Source organism: Drosophila subobscura, chromosome O (genome assembly GCF_008121235.1).
Source record: "Drosophila subobscura isolate 14011-0131.10 chromosome O, UCBerk_Dsub_1.0, whole genome shotgun sequence".
NCBI classification, from domain to species: domain Eukaryota; kingdom Metazoa; phylum Arthropoda; class Insecta; order Diptera; family Drosophilidae; genus Drosophila; species Drosophila subobscura.
Window position 1 is genome coordinate 10292067 of NC_048533.1, and position 14049 is coordinate 10306115.

At 43.2% G+C, this 14049-nt stretch overlaps 3 protein-coding genes across 4 annotated transcripts in view; 1 reads left to right on the plus strand and 2 right to left on the minus strand.

Moving 5' to 3' along the window:
* Positions 1 to 260: 260 nt before the first annotated feature.
* Positions 261 to 4415, minus strand: LOC117898775 (transmembrane protein 165). Of its 2 annotated transcripts, XM_034808408.1 has the most exons (6): positions 4106 to 4415; positions 3747 to 4043; positions 3543 to 3683; positions 1978 to 2559; positions 1182 to 1364; positions 261 to 1019 (listed from the first exon to the last, which is right to left on the minus strand). In XM_034808408.1, exons 1-6 carry the CDS (start codon positions 4283 to 4285, stop codon positions 840 to 842), a joined length of 1563 nt encoding a protein of 520 aa, XP_034664299.1. In that variant the 5' UTR covers positions 4286 to 4415; the 3' UTR covers positions 261 to 839. The 2 variants fall into 2 exon arrangements, with proteins under 2 accessions (XP_034664299.1, XP_034664301.1); XM_034808410.1 differs by lacking the exon at positions 1978 to 2559.
* A 3117-nt stretch (positions 4416 to 7532) lies between these two features.
* Positions 7533 to 12665, plus strand: LOC117897312 (E3 ubiquitin-protein ligase RNF123). The gene is made up of 11 exons (XM_034806064.1): positions 7533 to 7696; positions 7764 to 8010; positions 8110 to 8255; positions 8315 to 9052; positions 9123 to 9405; positions 9465 to 9780; positions 9845 to 10254; positions 10317 to 10430; positions 10488 to 11138; positions 11199 to 11805; positions 11859 to 12665. Exons 1-11 carry the CDS (start codon positions 7533 to 7535, stop codon positions 12176 to 12178), a joined length of 3996 nt encoding a protein of 1331 aa, XP_034661955.1. The 3' UTR covers positions 12179 to 12665.
* A 537-nt stretch (positions 12666 to 13202) lies between these two features.
* Positions 13203 to 14049, minus strand: part of LOC117896231 (soluble guanylate cyclase 88E) — a 39952-nt gene continuing 39105 nt past the window's right edge. Inside the window, exon 12 of the mRNA XM_034804367.1 lies at positions 13203 to 14027. Within this exon, the coding sequence (XP_034660258.1) occupies positions 13868 to 14027 (160 nt within the window). The 3' untranslated portion in view covers positions 13203 to 13867. The remainder of the gene's footprint in view (positions 14028 to 14049) is intronic.

The window sequence follows — 14049 nt, forward strand, 5'->3', positions numbered from 1 at the left end:
GTGACGTCATGTTATCGCACAGGAAAGAGGAAAGTACCCAGGAAAGGCACTGACCGGATAAGGCATTAAGAAGATTTCAATCACGAGGAAAATTACAGCCGTCCATATGACATTCGGAGGTGCAATCAACCTTTAAACAGCCTCGATATTTGTTATTGCCGAAGCACATAGAGCATACACTCACCCTCTTCTAGTAGCGCCATCTGTCGGAGTGAGCGAGATAAAATGGAGAGCCTTCCCTTCCCCAATTGAAACACAAATTTTGCTTTTTAGTTTTGCTCAATTTACTAAATTCTTCATACAAAAATCGCATAAATAATCAATTGTACAAAGTTTCTTTTTAGGGGGACTTTTTTTTAAGTAACCATTGCTACGTTATCATAAAGTATTCATTGAAGGGGGTTTTGGGAGTTTGTTTCAACTTTGAGGAGGAGCCTTAGGCAACATAAGCAACACAAGCACGCGTATGTACAATACAATCATCTTTCAACTTTAATACTAAACACTAAACTGAACATTCAAAATCAATACTAAACAATGGGACATACAGTGGGGTGACTGGCAATTGGCAAAGTGCAGGCAGGGGTAAATACGAAATTTCATGTTGTGGGAACTAAATTTTTTAAATATGTCATGGCCGTGGCGAAAAGCACTGAAGGCACTTTTGTTTTTAAGTTTTTCGGTTAGCAAGCGAATCATCGAATATTCATTTTAACATTTAAGCAATGCCTGGGTGCTCCTCGCATAAACAGTGGACTTAACTATAAACTAAATATTGAATATATATATAAACTTTTTTGTGGTGGTCGTCAACGGGCGGCAAATCTCTATTTTGTTGTCTACATGTCATCGGGTGGCATGAGAACAGCATAGGCAGCGAAGCCAATGAATACGATGCCACCAACAATGGTGACAGTGCGCACAGAGATTTTGGAAGCCACTAGACGACCTCCAATCACAGCCAGGCCAGTGCAGATGCAATGGCCAATAATACCGCCAGCAATTACGCCATAAACGTCCTGGAAAGGATTAAACAGGTTTCAATTAGTATATAAATGAATGTAAATGGTGTGATTTATATCTTAATTTTTCTTAAGATCAAAGCACAAGTACGAAACACATTCAAATGCCTTCGAATTTCGGCACACGCAGATTATACAGGTATAAGCACGTACACCCACCTTGCTGGCAGCGAGAATAATGGTGGTCAACTGAGAACGATCCCCCCACTCGGCGAGGAAGGTCATTGTGAAGGCCTGGGCCAAGATGCGCCAGGTGAAGTAGCCGGCACCACGTCGCTGCAGCGGGCGGCGGCGACCACTCTCGGCATCATGAACAAGAGCAGCATTCACATCACGGTCCAGCTACAAGATAAAAGATATATCATACCGGATTAGGTGGATATGTAATGGTTGGGAATCAGATAATGTCGATGAAAATGTGCGCAAACAAAGGGAATTGCAAATCATAAACATCGAAGGACTTTTTGTCACAGTACAAAATTGCTCTGTGGGTTGGGTAAAAATCGAAAATTAAATTAATAAGCAAGAAAACGATCACTTCAAGAAGACATGCAAAAAATCCATGAAATGGGTGGGAACACTGTGCGGAATGCATGAAAAATGGAGCTGTTCAGTGCGGGAATGGGTATAGTACAGTGACTACCAAAAACCAAATGAAAAATGCGACTTAAAGTTAACAAAAAATAAATCAAAATGTGACTTAAAATAATTACCAAAAATAAAATGTATGAAAAGAAATCGATGAACGATGAAACTTAATTCGATTTTCGATGTTTGAGTGTGGTAATGTGACTGTATTTCGATTGTGTGTGTTTGTGTGTGTGTGGGTGGAAGTGTCACTGTTTCTTGTTGAGGGCAAAAAAGCACGTGAAACGAACATGAAAATTAAACAACCACATTTGTTATGGTCGATTATGGCTTTCATAGTTATATGTTTTTATGTTGGTGGCCTAACCCGTGTCTTAAGAGTGCCATTTCCGGTGCCAGCCAAGTCCTCGCCGCCATTCAAGCTGCCACTCAGACTATGCATGCTCTCGTGTCCGGCCAGGGGAGCGCGCGGCTCCAGCGCCAGCCCAGTTGCTGGGTCAGTCAGATGATGATCGTCACCCGCCACGGAGGAGGGTCCGTTCAGATTCAGTTTCAGATTGTTGTTGCGTGGGCTTTCACATTGGGTTTGTTCGGTCTGGTTCGATGATGCCGCCGAATGGGCCGGGCTGGTGCTGTGGAAGGTCTTCAGCTTCAGCTGAATGCCATCCTTGAGGTACATCTCGGACTCGTGGTAGTCGTCGCCATCATCGTTGCCAGTTTTATCACAGCTATTTTGCTTACTAGTCGAATTGGTGGTATTGTTATTATTATTGTTGCGCCTCTGGCGGTGCTGCATATCGGAATCTTTGCCGCTGCCCGAGCTGGGGGCAATGGCAATGGAGTTGCGGCCATGGATGAGAGCCTGCTCGCTGGCATCCTCCTTGTCCGAGTTGCTATTCTTACGCTTCGTCTCCGTATCCTCGTACTTGCGCGTTGCCTTGCGCAGCAACTGCAGAAATTAACGCATAATTCCAGCATTTATTTAATTTATTTGTATATTTAGTTGGTTGTTTTAGGTTTTCGAATCAGTTTTCAAATCAATTTAAATCGTTTTGTATTTGTTTTTTTTTTTGGTTGAAAGAAAAAATAATTAAAATTTGCATTAGCTTAGATTTGATTTGAGATAATTTTGTTTTGGGTTTTGATTAATAGTTCAGGTGGAATTGTCTTCTGGCAAAAAAGCTTTTTCCATAACAAACGATTCTTTGTTTTAGTATTTTGATTTCTTTTTTTTATAAAAATTTTGCAAAAATTCTTTTCTTCTTTTGGTCTGTTGATATGCGGAAGACGTGCAATTAGTCACATATTAGGCGTATGTGTGTGGTGTGTTTTTCTTGTTAAATGTAACATAAAACAAACTCAGGGAAAGAATAAACAATTGAAGGTCAGAGAACGGAGAGAGAGGAAGACAGTGGTGGCAACTCTGGTGCTGTTTCAAAGCCAGCATTCCGTTCCGTTCGTGGTTTGTTTAGGGTATTGTTAGTGGGTTTAGGTGTGGGTCTGTTTTGGTGGCTAATTAATAATTTATAATCGCATTCAATTGAGCTATAATTAAAATTATGAAAAAGCTGCCGAGTTCGTGTTGGATTAGTATTTGTTAGTATTTCGCCAAATGAGTAACAAAAAGTAGTACGGGAAATCAAATTGGATCTGGTGTACCAAAGCTAAGGTTTATGAAGTGATCGCTTTGGGCCTGTTGCATTTGGATTGATTTCTGTACAGGTATTGATTGCCAGCGCTTAATAATAGTTGTTCAACTAAATTTAACCACAGATCAAGCGTGAGCTATTAACAAAAGCGTTAAGTAAAAATAAAAATAAATAAATAATAAAACTGCCACAAGCATAAAAAACTAGAGGGGAACTACAACGTACAAAACTTCTTATAATTAATTAATTACAAAAAAGAAATTGAAGGGAATGCAGAACTTACCTCATCTTCGCGCTTACGCAGATCGGTTTGAACCTCTTCGAGTTCCTCCTGAGCATCGGTTGGTTTCATTTTGTAGCCATCGTACAGCATTTTCAAGCCGAATATTAAAAATAATGCAGTTGAGATATAATACGTATAAATCTGTGAAGCAAAAAGAGAATTAAATGTTCAAGCTGTGCCGTGGGTAACCCTTAGGGATCCTACCTTAGGAATAAAGTTTGCTGCCATGCCAAATACGCATGAGAGTACCGTCATAAGGGCCAAGGCGGCAATGGCACCGCCAAAGACAATCAAACGGGGATGGCGCATTGCCATTATGGCAGCAATAAAGAAAGTCTTATCGCCTAGCTCTGTTAACAAAATAACAGATATCGATGCTGTGAAAGCATCGATAAAGTTCCCCTTGCCCTTGGCCTGCTTATGATCCGTATCTGTGGGTTTATCTGGTAATGCACTTAGATCCGTTGCCGCTCTATTCCCAACCACTTGATCCTCCACTCCCTGCAAATAAATAAAAGATAAATAAGTGCATGAACTTCAATTGGTTGGATCAATGGACTCACGCTCTGAATGCCCGATTGTACGGCCACATTGTCCTCGTTTTCATGTTGAAATTCTGCCGCACATATCGTCGCGAATGTGAGGACCACCATCAGGGCCAGTGCCATATGCCATTTGGCGGTACGCTTCAGGTATACATTGTGTCTGGTGGTTTGCCAGAAATAGGATTGATTTTGTGACATCTTGGTGCTGTCTGTGCTGTTTGCTGTGCCCGCTCTTCAAGCCAGCCGCATGCGATTGGTGTATTGGTATTCTACTCTGGGTTATCCGTGGTAACGACGTGGTATGACGTGGTCCGTATCGTCTGACCGACTGTAAAGGAATGAATGAAGCTCGGTTCGTTAATCAGGCAACAAGTGTTCGCAGCGGCATTATTTGTATATGGCAAACAGCAGAAAGAAAAATTCCCTGTGTGTGTGTGTGTGTATGTCTGTGTTTGGCCAAGTAAAATCTCGGGCTCGATAGCAGGCGAATGTCAGGCCAGAGATAAGAGTCCGCAGCCACTGCGACAAGTGTCGTCTGATATGGTCAACCCAGAAAGTGGATTCCATAGGCCGGCAAGCAGGCAGGCAGATTCCTATTTGGTAATAACATAAAATCTGCTATGAGCAGGCCGCCCGAATGGCCATTCAATACGTCAGAGGGGTACAGCCAGCAGCAGCGGCACTTCAATCATCGATTAGATAATGTTTTTGTGGGGTGGTGATGTACGTTCACCCAGAACACCAAATACTCTGCGGGGAGTAAGTCTACACTTTTGAGATTTATCTCTGGCAAATCTCTGGCATGTTGGAGTCACAAATATTTAACTTCGTCTTGCCTTAGTTGGCATTTTGTTATCTTTTAAATTAACCCCCAAACATAAGGACTAAACAAAGATGATATTCTAACCGAAAAGGTGGAAACTAGGCGTGTGCAAGCATATTTATTTAAATTTATATTTCTACAAATATTTTTAAGCTAAATTCTGTTGAAATTTAAGCAACAAAGTTTAGCCCAAATGTTTATTGAATTATGAAAACATTTCACAGAGTATTTTTCTTCAATATTCAATTGAAGAGCCCTCAATAGATAGGGTTTATTTATAGATATATGTATGTACGTGACCGACAACAGTTAAACAAAAAAAATGTGATTACTACCTATAAAAAACGTGTGTATATTCATGATAATTCTTTCATGCTATAAACATTTTTTACGTTTTTATGGTACTGGTTAATGGCAGTATTCTGTTTTCGGATTTTTGGGCTTATTTTTTTTTAATTCGGAGACCAGTTTCAGTCTCATTACAATGGGAAATTGGGCATTGATAATGTTATCTGGTTGTCATGGCAGAGATATGACATTATTGGACTGATTCGTGACTAAGAAGATTGCCGTACACATCCTGAAATTTATATTTGCTACATGTAAACCCCACAGCTCACCACAGAAAGGGGGGAGTTTGTTTTATTTAATTTACTCGCATGAGCAATTATTCTTTACAAAAGAGTCTGTGTGCTGGGGAATCTTGTGTGAGTTGCCACTGTCTGTCTTGTGCTTCCCATTTGTTTAGCATAAATCATCCATTATGTTCTTTTTACGCGTCATCTTTCTGTGTTTTAATGATAATTTATTTTGCTTTTATACGCTTTCAGAGGGTATTATAATTGCGAGAAAAAATATATATGTATGTAGATGGGCAAAGGGTATTTTTTGTTATCTTCGAGGAAAAAGTGGATATCTATTTGTTCAATAAATAAAAGATTAACGAGTGGTGCTGCTGCAAAGTGATTCCAAGACGAAAAAAGGTTGAGGATGCCCACCGACAGAGAGGAGAACTGGGAGAGCAAGAGCTTTCGTTATGCAAACAAATGCCCGTTGCTTCTTTCCACATAGAACTTGACTACTATATATATGTACATATGTGAACATACATATGTCGGACAACCACACTCTTAATGAACAGAACGTAAGTGGACACTGATAAGACACACGATACAGTAGCCCATTGGTCGTGGGCGGGCGGATTTACAGTTAACAGAACCAACAACAAGCAACAAACAGGGAACAGGGGTAATTAACTAACACAAATATCCAGTTATTAAATTGAATTCAAATTACAAACAAAACACAGACAGACGCCACACACACCGACACCCAGCCAACTCTCGCTCGTTGATTGCTCTCTCTCTCCGCAAAAAAAACAACGGAATAAAAACGGGTCGTGGAACTGTACAGATAAATCAATTGAATGCTTAGAATTTGCTCAAACTCAAATATTAATATTCATTTGTGGACCGTACGTTCGCGTGTTGTAATGCTCTTTCCTTTTCGAATGGTTTGGCATTGATTTATATTTCCCCCTTCTATTTTTTGTTTCTCTTGGCGAATTTTTCTATTTTCGTGATCAACCCACCGTCCGCTCCACCGGTCGGGTTGTGCTGACCACTTGGCTTTGGCAAAGTGCTAACATTACAAATTAACAGCCACAAGGTCGGATGTCGTGTAATTAAGTCTTGTCAATTATTAAACTGCATTATTTAGTAACATTGTTGTTATCATTGCGTTTCTCTTGGCACTTTGATTGGCTTTTTAGCCGTTTTACGGATAAATCTAGCCATTTGTGATTCAATGGTTGGCATCACTAGCCACTAAAGGCAAACACTTTGCCGCTGACGCAGACAATTTATAACATAGTTTCGATACGAGTTTAACGTGCAAGTCACTTGTCACAGTTGATGAAACCCGCATTCCGCATTTTCACTAATCAAATTAAGCCAATTGTAACTTTAATTAAATTAGTCGTTTGCTAAAGTTGCAAAATAAATAAAACACGTCCTTACATTTCCCAGAATAATTTTGTTTTAATCGTTATCGGAGGCAGTGTGGTGAAGCGTTTACAGGTGGCACAGCTGTTCGAGCCACATATAGAGATGACGGATTGTGCGATGTACATATATCGCACTGGAATACTAGACTGTTTGTAGTTGTTCTGAAAGCGGCTTATTTGAATGAAATTTGCTTAATTTCTACACAATGGCGAAGAATCGGTTATTAGGTGTAAGAAAGGTGTAATTCCAATGTAGAAACAGGACTCTAGCCCCAATTATGCTGTAAAGATAGAAGAACTGTCCCCAAACCACTCCGAGATTATAATATTTACTTATGTTTTCAAGAAAAGGGAAACGGATTAAATTATTGTTTCAGTGTTAAAAGTCTTTGCAAGCTAGTAATATCAAATAGAACATCAAAATCGAGGAATATGATTTAAGACTACGGTATATTTTTGAAATGAAAAGGTATATTTTTGTATTTTTTTTGAGAGTTATTCGGTATATTTTATCGTTAATTCCGCAGCCACACTGATTGAATCCTTTTTGATTGAAATTGATTTTGATGGAACGGGGGTTTTGGGGATAAAGCAAGCATTGATATGACAGTGTCAAGATGTCGATATCCAAATTATTCGTAAAAGTATTCAATGAAAACATCTTTGACCAGCTGGATCAGGAGAATCCCTATTCAGACCTCGACGATGACTTGGAAGGAGCCAATTGTTCCACGTTGCCGGAATCGAAGCCGCTCAAGATTGACGAATTGTCTGTGTCCAAGTAAGTTTCTATCATTACATGAAACTGCTCCTTTCCTTGCTGATCCTGTGCATATCCTTCTGTGCAGGCAAATGACCATCGTCAAGACCTGGCTGGACGACAAATTTCAACAAATTCAAACCGACAGCAATGAGGAAATTCGTCGCCTTTACGCTGAGACAGAGTCCCGCATTGGACCGGATCTAACCATATTCGATGTGGACTACACCACTACGGTGCGCGTATCCTCGGACCGGCTGGCCCTGCGCTCCCAAGGCAGCTTCAATACGGTTCGAACAAATTGTTGCGTTTATGGCGGACGTTGGATGTATGAGGTAATCTCTATTTAGCGGTCAATGACACACCACACGCGATGTGGCGGGTGGTGTGAGTTGCACGTGCGCACGTACTGACCAACTTGACCTTCTTCACAGGTTCAACTTCACACCAAGGGAGTGATGCAAATGGGCTGGGCCTCCAGCCTTTGTCAGTTCAATGAAAATAGCGGCGTCGGTGATACCAAATTGAGCTACGGCTACGATGGCAGCAAACAGCAGATCTGGCACATATCCACCAAAAAGTATCAAGAATCTCTTTCCATGTTAAATGCTAATTTTAAGGCAAACTTTCCCCCTGCAGATATGGCGACAAATGGCAGATTGGGGACATTATTGGTGTGACGCTCGATGTGGACAAGGAGCTCATTGAATACTATCGCAATGGGCGTTCGATGGGCGTGGCATTCAACAAGCTGGAGAAGGGTCCGGGCATTACGTTCTATGCGGCCATCTCGCTGGGCTACACTCAGGGCATTCAGGCGAACTTTGGCAATCGTCCGTTTGTCTATCCAGTGCCAGGATTTCAGCCTTTGATGGCGCGACCCATCCTGAAGCTGCGACGCGCCAATCTGCTGATGAACTACCTCACAAACCTTGCGGGCATTTTCGCCAAATACAATGCTCAGTACAAGGCCTCGGCGAACCAGAGCGAAGCTCGTGTGTCCACCAAGAAGACGGTCTACTGCATCTTTGCCACCATGCTAATTGAGCGCTTCACCAACGAGATCTTCGACTCGTACATCATTGAGGATGTGCTGCTGGCGCGGATTTCCAGCATGACCAGCCTCACAGCCGAAAAGGAGAATCCGCACAGTGTGCTGCAGGGACTGCTGTCGCTCTTCTGGAACTTCATGGAGGGCGACGAGATCAAGTTTGTGCTGCGCAAGATGGTGAATGCGCTGCTGTCCACCTTTACGCACACGGTACAGGGCCTGGACTATGAGAAGCATCGCCAGGCGCTGGCCATGCTGCACTGTCTCTGCCTGCATGAGCAGACGCGCAAGTTCCTGCTCGAGGGGAAGCTATTCAAGAAGCACTGGTGAGTGGTGCAGGCCATCAAAGTGCAGCCTAAACTGAACTGAAGCTATGGCAACTCTTTCTCCCCCCAGCATTGCGTTCTTCCTGTACATCCATCCGCTGGAGTTCTATATTATGGAAGAGCTGCTGCCCGACTACTTGGCCTGGACGGATGGCATCGATGGGCCCAAGGAAAAGTATCTGGGCATCGTGGAAAAAGTGCGCAAGGTGACGGAGCCACTGTATGTCGCTCAAAAGGATTTCCTCAGCACGCTGATGATCAACAGGGACGGCACGCCCACCAGTCCCTCCAGTCGCAGGCTTTTCCTGGCCAAAATGCGTCGCTATGTGATCGATCTGAGCATGGAGCAGCGGGTACGACGCTTAGTCTTTAATTTAAGTGTAATTTACTTTACTCTCCGTTGTGCTGGCAGCCCTTCCATGCTTTCTTTTTCATGCAGTCGAGCATTCAGCATCCCCTGGACGCTCCGGTGGCTCTGGCCTTTGTCTGCATTCTGATCGACCAGGCGCGCAACATGTTCAGGGAGGAGCAGCCCGGCAAGAATGTGGAAGTGAATGCGGACTACTTTTTCGATGGCACCTTCGACTACATGCACTTTGATCGCGTGGGCGGTGTCCTCTCGCATTTGCGCAAGGTTCACCGATCGGACATTGATGCGCGTCTGGGATCGGTGCGCACACAGCAGATTTATGACGAGGATCGCAGTAATTCGAGATCCAATGAAATGGGTGAGTGTTCTCTTCGATCTGAGGCCATAACGACTTACCTTTTGCTCCACCACTTGCTTGGCAGACACCACCCTCTATCTGCTTGGTGAGAATGTCAACAATGTGGCGGTGATTGGGCACACGCAGGGCACCAACAACAGCACCTTTACGCACTTTCTCAATCCGCGCACCAATCAGGGTGGCGAGGCAACGCCCGGCAATGCCGATGCTGAGGCCAGTCTCTGTGAACTCTTGGATTTGTGCATCATTTTCTACTACTCGGCGGGTCACAAGTATATTGTGAAAATAGCCTCAGTCAGAGATGAGATTGCAGCGCTGAATGATGTGCTCAAGGAAACGAAATACTATCGTGAGGACGTGGAACGCAAGCTGCTGGCTCTGGAGCAGCATGCCAATGTCTGCATGAACGATGGCCATCAGCATGTGATGGGCGAGCTGCGTGCCAAGTTTAGTCAGCGTCAAAATGTTTTTGCGGTGAGTGGCAGGCAGTTAAATGCATTCAAAAGAGATCTTATCAAAGTTTTATTGCACTGCAGACCCGTTCCATTTCGCTATCCAGAAAACAAATCTGGCTACGTGGCGTGGCCTTGAATAACCAGCGGCGTTCGCTGCTCATTTGGATGCTGGAGCGCATGATACGCACACTGACGGTGAGCCTTTTTGGAGTTACTTCCCAGCAGCTTTGACTTTACTTTCCTCTCTTGTAGAACGCCTCAAACACTGGCCCATTGTTCGCCTTTGTGCCCGAGGTGTATGTGAATACGTTGCCCATTCTGCTGGACGCTGTCATGGACTTTAGTCATCACGATATGAAAGCTCAGTTTGAGGCGACGGATTCCGAGTGCGCCGTCACTTCGGCAGCAGAATTTTTGGGCGTACACTCGGCGGATCCGCGTATTGTGCTTGCCTCCTGCAAGGACTCACTGCTGCAAGCCCTGGGCACACTCACCTGCCACAAGGCTGGGGTGCGAGCCCTGGAACGTTCCTCGCGCAAGTCCCAAGTCGCGCTGGTGCGGGCCCTACTCCGGCCGTACGAAAACCGCGCCTGGGGCCAGAGCAACTGGCTGTTGTTACGCTTCTGGATGGGCGAGGGCTATGCGTACAAGGACTCCCGACAGCCCTGTGTCTGGCAGGGCGGTTCGTTGCCGCTGCACATGGGTCTGTGCCGCAGTCGCTCTAAGAATGAGACGCACACGGGACTGCTGCACAATGTGGCACCCGCCAATCCATCGAAGCATTTCCAGCGCCTAATTGGCTCCAAGCTGATTGAGGATGAACCATTTGCCACCAGTTTTCTCAACTCTGTGCTGAGTCAACTTAATTGGGCGTTTTCGGAGTTCATTCTGCTGCTGCAAGAGGTAGGAGGCGACAGATAATCTCTATTGTTTGCATGACTCTTTATGCTCCTTTTTTGACAGATACAAAACACCGCACAGCGTCAGGAGAACACACTGTTCGAGCCCAAGCAGCTGAAGATCTGCTCCATGTGCTTTGAGTTGACTGTGTCGCTGATGCGCTGCCTGGAGATGATCATCACTGTGGCGCCGGAGATTGTTACAGATCCTTCGCGGCCGAATAGCGATCTGCTGTTGAATCGCATTTGCCAGTTGATCAGTCAAGTGCTGTCGCGGGTCACAGTGCCGCCGGGCTGCTTCCAGTTTGTGGTGGACATGTGCTCGGCCGATCTGAATGCGGTGACACACTTTCCCATTATAACAGCCGCCTTGGGCATACTGCTGGCGCTCATGCGCAGCGAAATGGATGTTGACATCACACCGCAAAAGGTGACGCGTCTGTCGCGCGCTTTCCTCACCGATCCCAGCTTTCAGTTTGCCACGCTGGAGTTTGCCCTGGGCGAGATACGTACGCCGCTGCTGGAGCAGAAGGATATACCGCGCGGGAACTTTGATCCGTCTGCCAGGCCGCACATTGATCCGCTTACCAACGATTTACGGGTGCCGTTTCCCACGAACTCCAAGCGCATACGTGCCGATCCGCCCATCATTAAGTTTGCGCTGACAGATTGTGAGTAGATCAAGTCTCAGAGGTGCCAAATCTTTACCCCATCTTCCACACAGTTCCCACGCACGTCAACTCCGAGGAAATTGACAATATACGCCGGCTCATTGAGGGTCTGCGCATGAAGCAGACGCTGCTGTCGGACATCACTTTACCCTCGGAGGACTCGCTGTGTCCCATTTGCTGCGCAAAGCCTATCACCGCCGTGTTTACGCCCTGCAAGCATCAGTCCTGCAGCGACTGCATCATGCAGCACATGATGAACTCCAAGGTGTGCTTCTACTGCAAGACGACCATTCACACGATTGAAACACTCGATGGCACGCTCATCTACTCCAACGACGAGGTCGTGCAAACGCCCATGAACGAGCGGGCATAAGGCAACAAAAACTCAACCCACCGAATAGTAAACCAAAGAAAAACCCCAACCAAGTCTAGTCACTGTTAAAAGACAAAACCTGCTACGCTTAAAGTGTATAAACGACACACACACACTTACAGATAAATTATTATTCCTTCAGCTAGAATATTATTTTTGGCTTAGATGCTTGCAACAATTTAGTTAAGATGTGATATGCCCCACAACATAAAGTGGGGAAAATAACAATTAATTGACAGTAAATTAAGTAGCACAAAATATGAAATTTATGATCTCTGTTTCTATACCTATGTAACTCTCTACGGCAACTCTTTGCTCAAAGACTATTTAAAAGAACATAATCAGTTTCAATGCATTTAAATGGAACACCCAAACAGGTTAAACAAAGGAAACTGTAAGAAAGCATTCTCGAAAAAAGTAATCTATGCATTTAAATGGAAAATGTTAGGGTAATGTTAATGCAACTTCTGGCAAGGGAATCTCAATAGTAAAATAAACCACAAGCATAAAAGCTAAGACAGTGTCTTAAATGAATATATTTTCAACCAAATTGTTCTTAACGCTTTACTTTTTTTTTGCATTTTGTATGCCATAAACTCGTTTAAAATTCTACTATTTGTTGTATAAATTTTCATATTTGATGACAATGTAATTTGATCTCATTTTACTTTATCAAATAGTAGACTTTGTTATCAATATTTTAATGTTTTAAAATCTACCAAAGAAAATTCAAATGCACCATAGAACCTTGTGGACCTCTGCTCTGAAAACTTATGGAAATAAATCAAAATTCCATAGATTTTTGGAGGCTGAAAACTTATAAATAAATATAATAGAAATAAAACAGAAATACTGAATGTTTTCGGAGTTTGAAAACTTATGAAAATAAAACAAAAATGCTGAAAGCTTTCACAGCTTATAAGCTTATGAAAATAAACCAAAAATTCTAAACGTTTTTGGAGCTTGAAAACTTAATGAAAATACACAAACTACAAAGGATTTCGAAGCCTGAAATCTATTAGGAAAAAAATACATAAAATTCTATAGGATTTCGGAGACATTTATTTAATAGGCGGTGTACACATAAAACTACTCCTTAAACATGTAACTACTACAAATATATATATATATATAGTAAATATATAGAGTTGTATAGTACATACATATACACATACATACATATATAGAATATATTGTAATATACTTGAGCAAAACCTTGCCTCAGGTGGTATCATGACGATGCGTGAAGAAAAGCCTTACAGAATACAATATTTTGTGGTTCATTTGTTTAGAAAATAGTTTGTTCTGTGTGTGTGTGTTGTGTGTGTGTATATATTTCCTTTGTGGTATTGTCATATTTGAGAGGTCAAAGTAGAGTAGTTTTGAAATCCGTTTGTTCAACATTTAGTTGGTTATTTAATACAACAATTTATACAGTTTTGCTTTAGCATATGTTAGACATGGAGCTGCCAATGTGTTAAAGGCCTGTTTAACTAGCTAACGTGGGGGTGTGTGGGATATAGCCTAATACTTTTCTCTATGCTATGAGTATCAACAACTAACTAAAATCTAATAATTGCCAAACAATTCCGTCACACGCCAGGGAACATTGAGCCACATCGGGAATCGTAGTCAGAATCAGTTGGTATACATGATATGAATGTGAAGATGAGCTCCAGGAGTACTCCTCTACAGTATCCTACAGGCATTCGAGTGCATGCGATGCGAGTGTCTGCCATTGCCATGACCAAAGCCGCTGCAGCACTGATGGACACGCGGACTGTGCTGGAAACTCTGGCTGTTGCTCATCTTTGGCTCCATGTGGTGGCAGCTGGGCGCATGGCTGTGCCTGCAAGCAGTTGGGGAGGAAT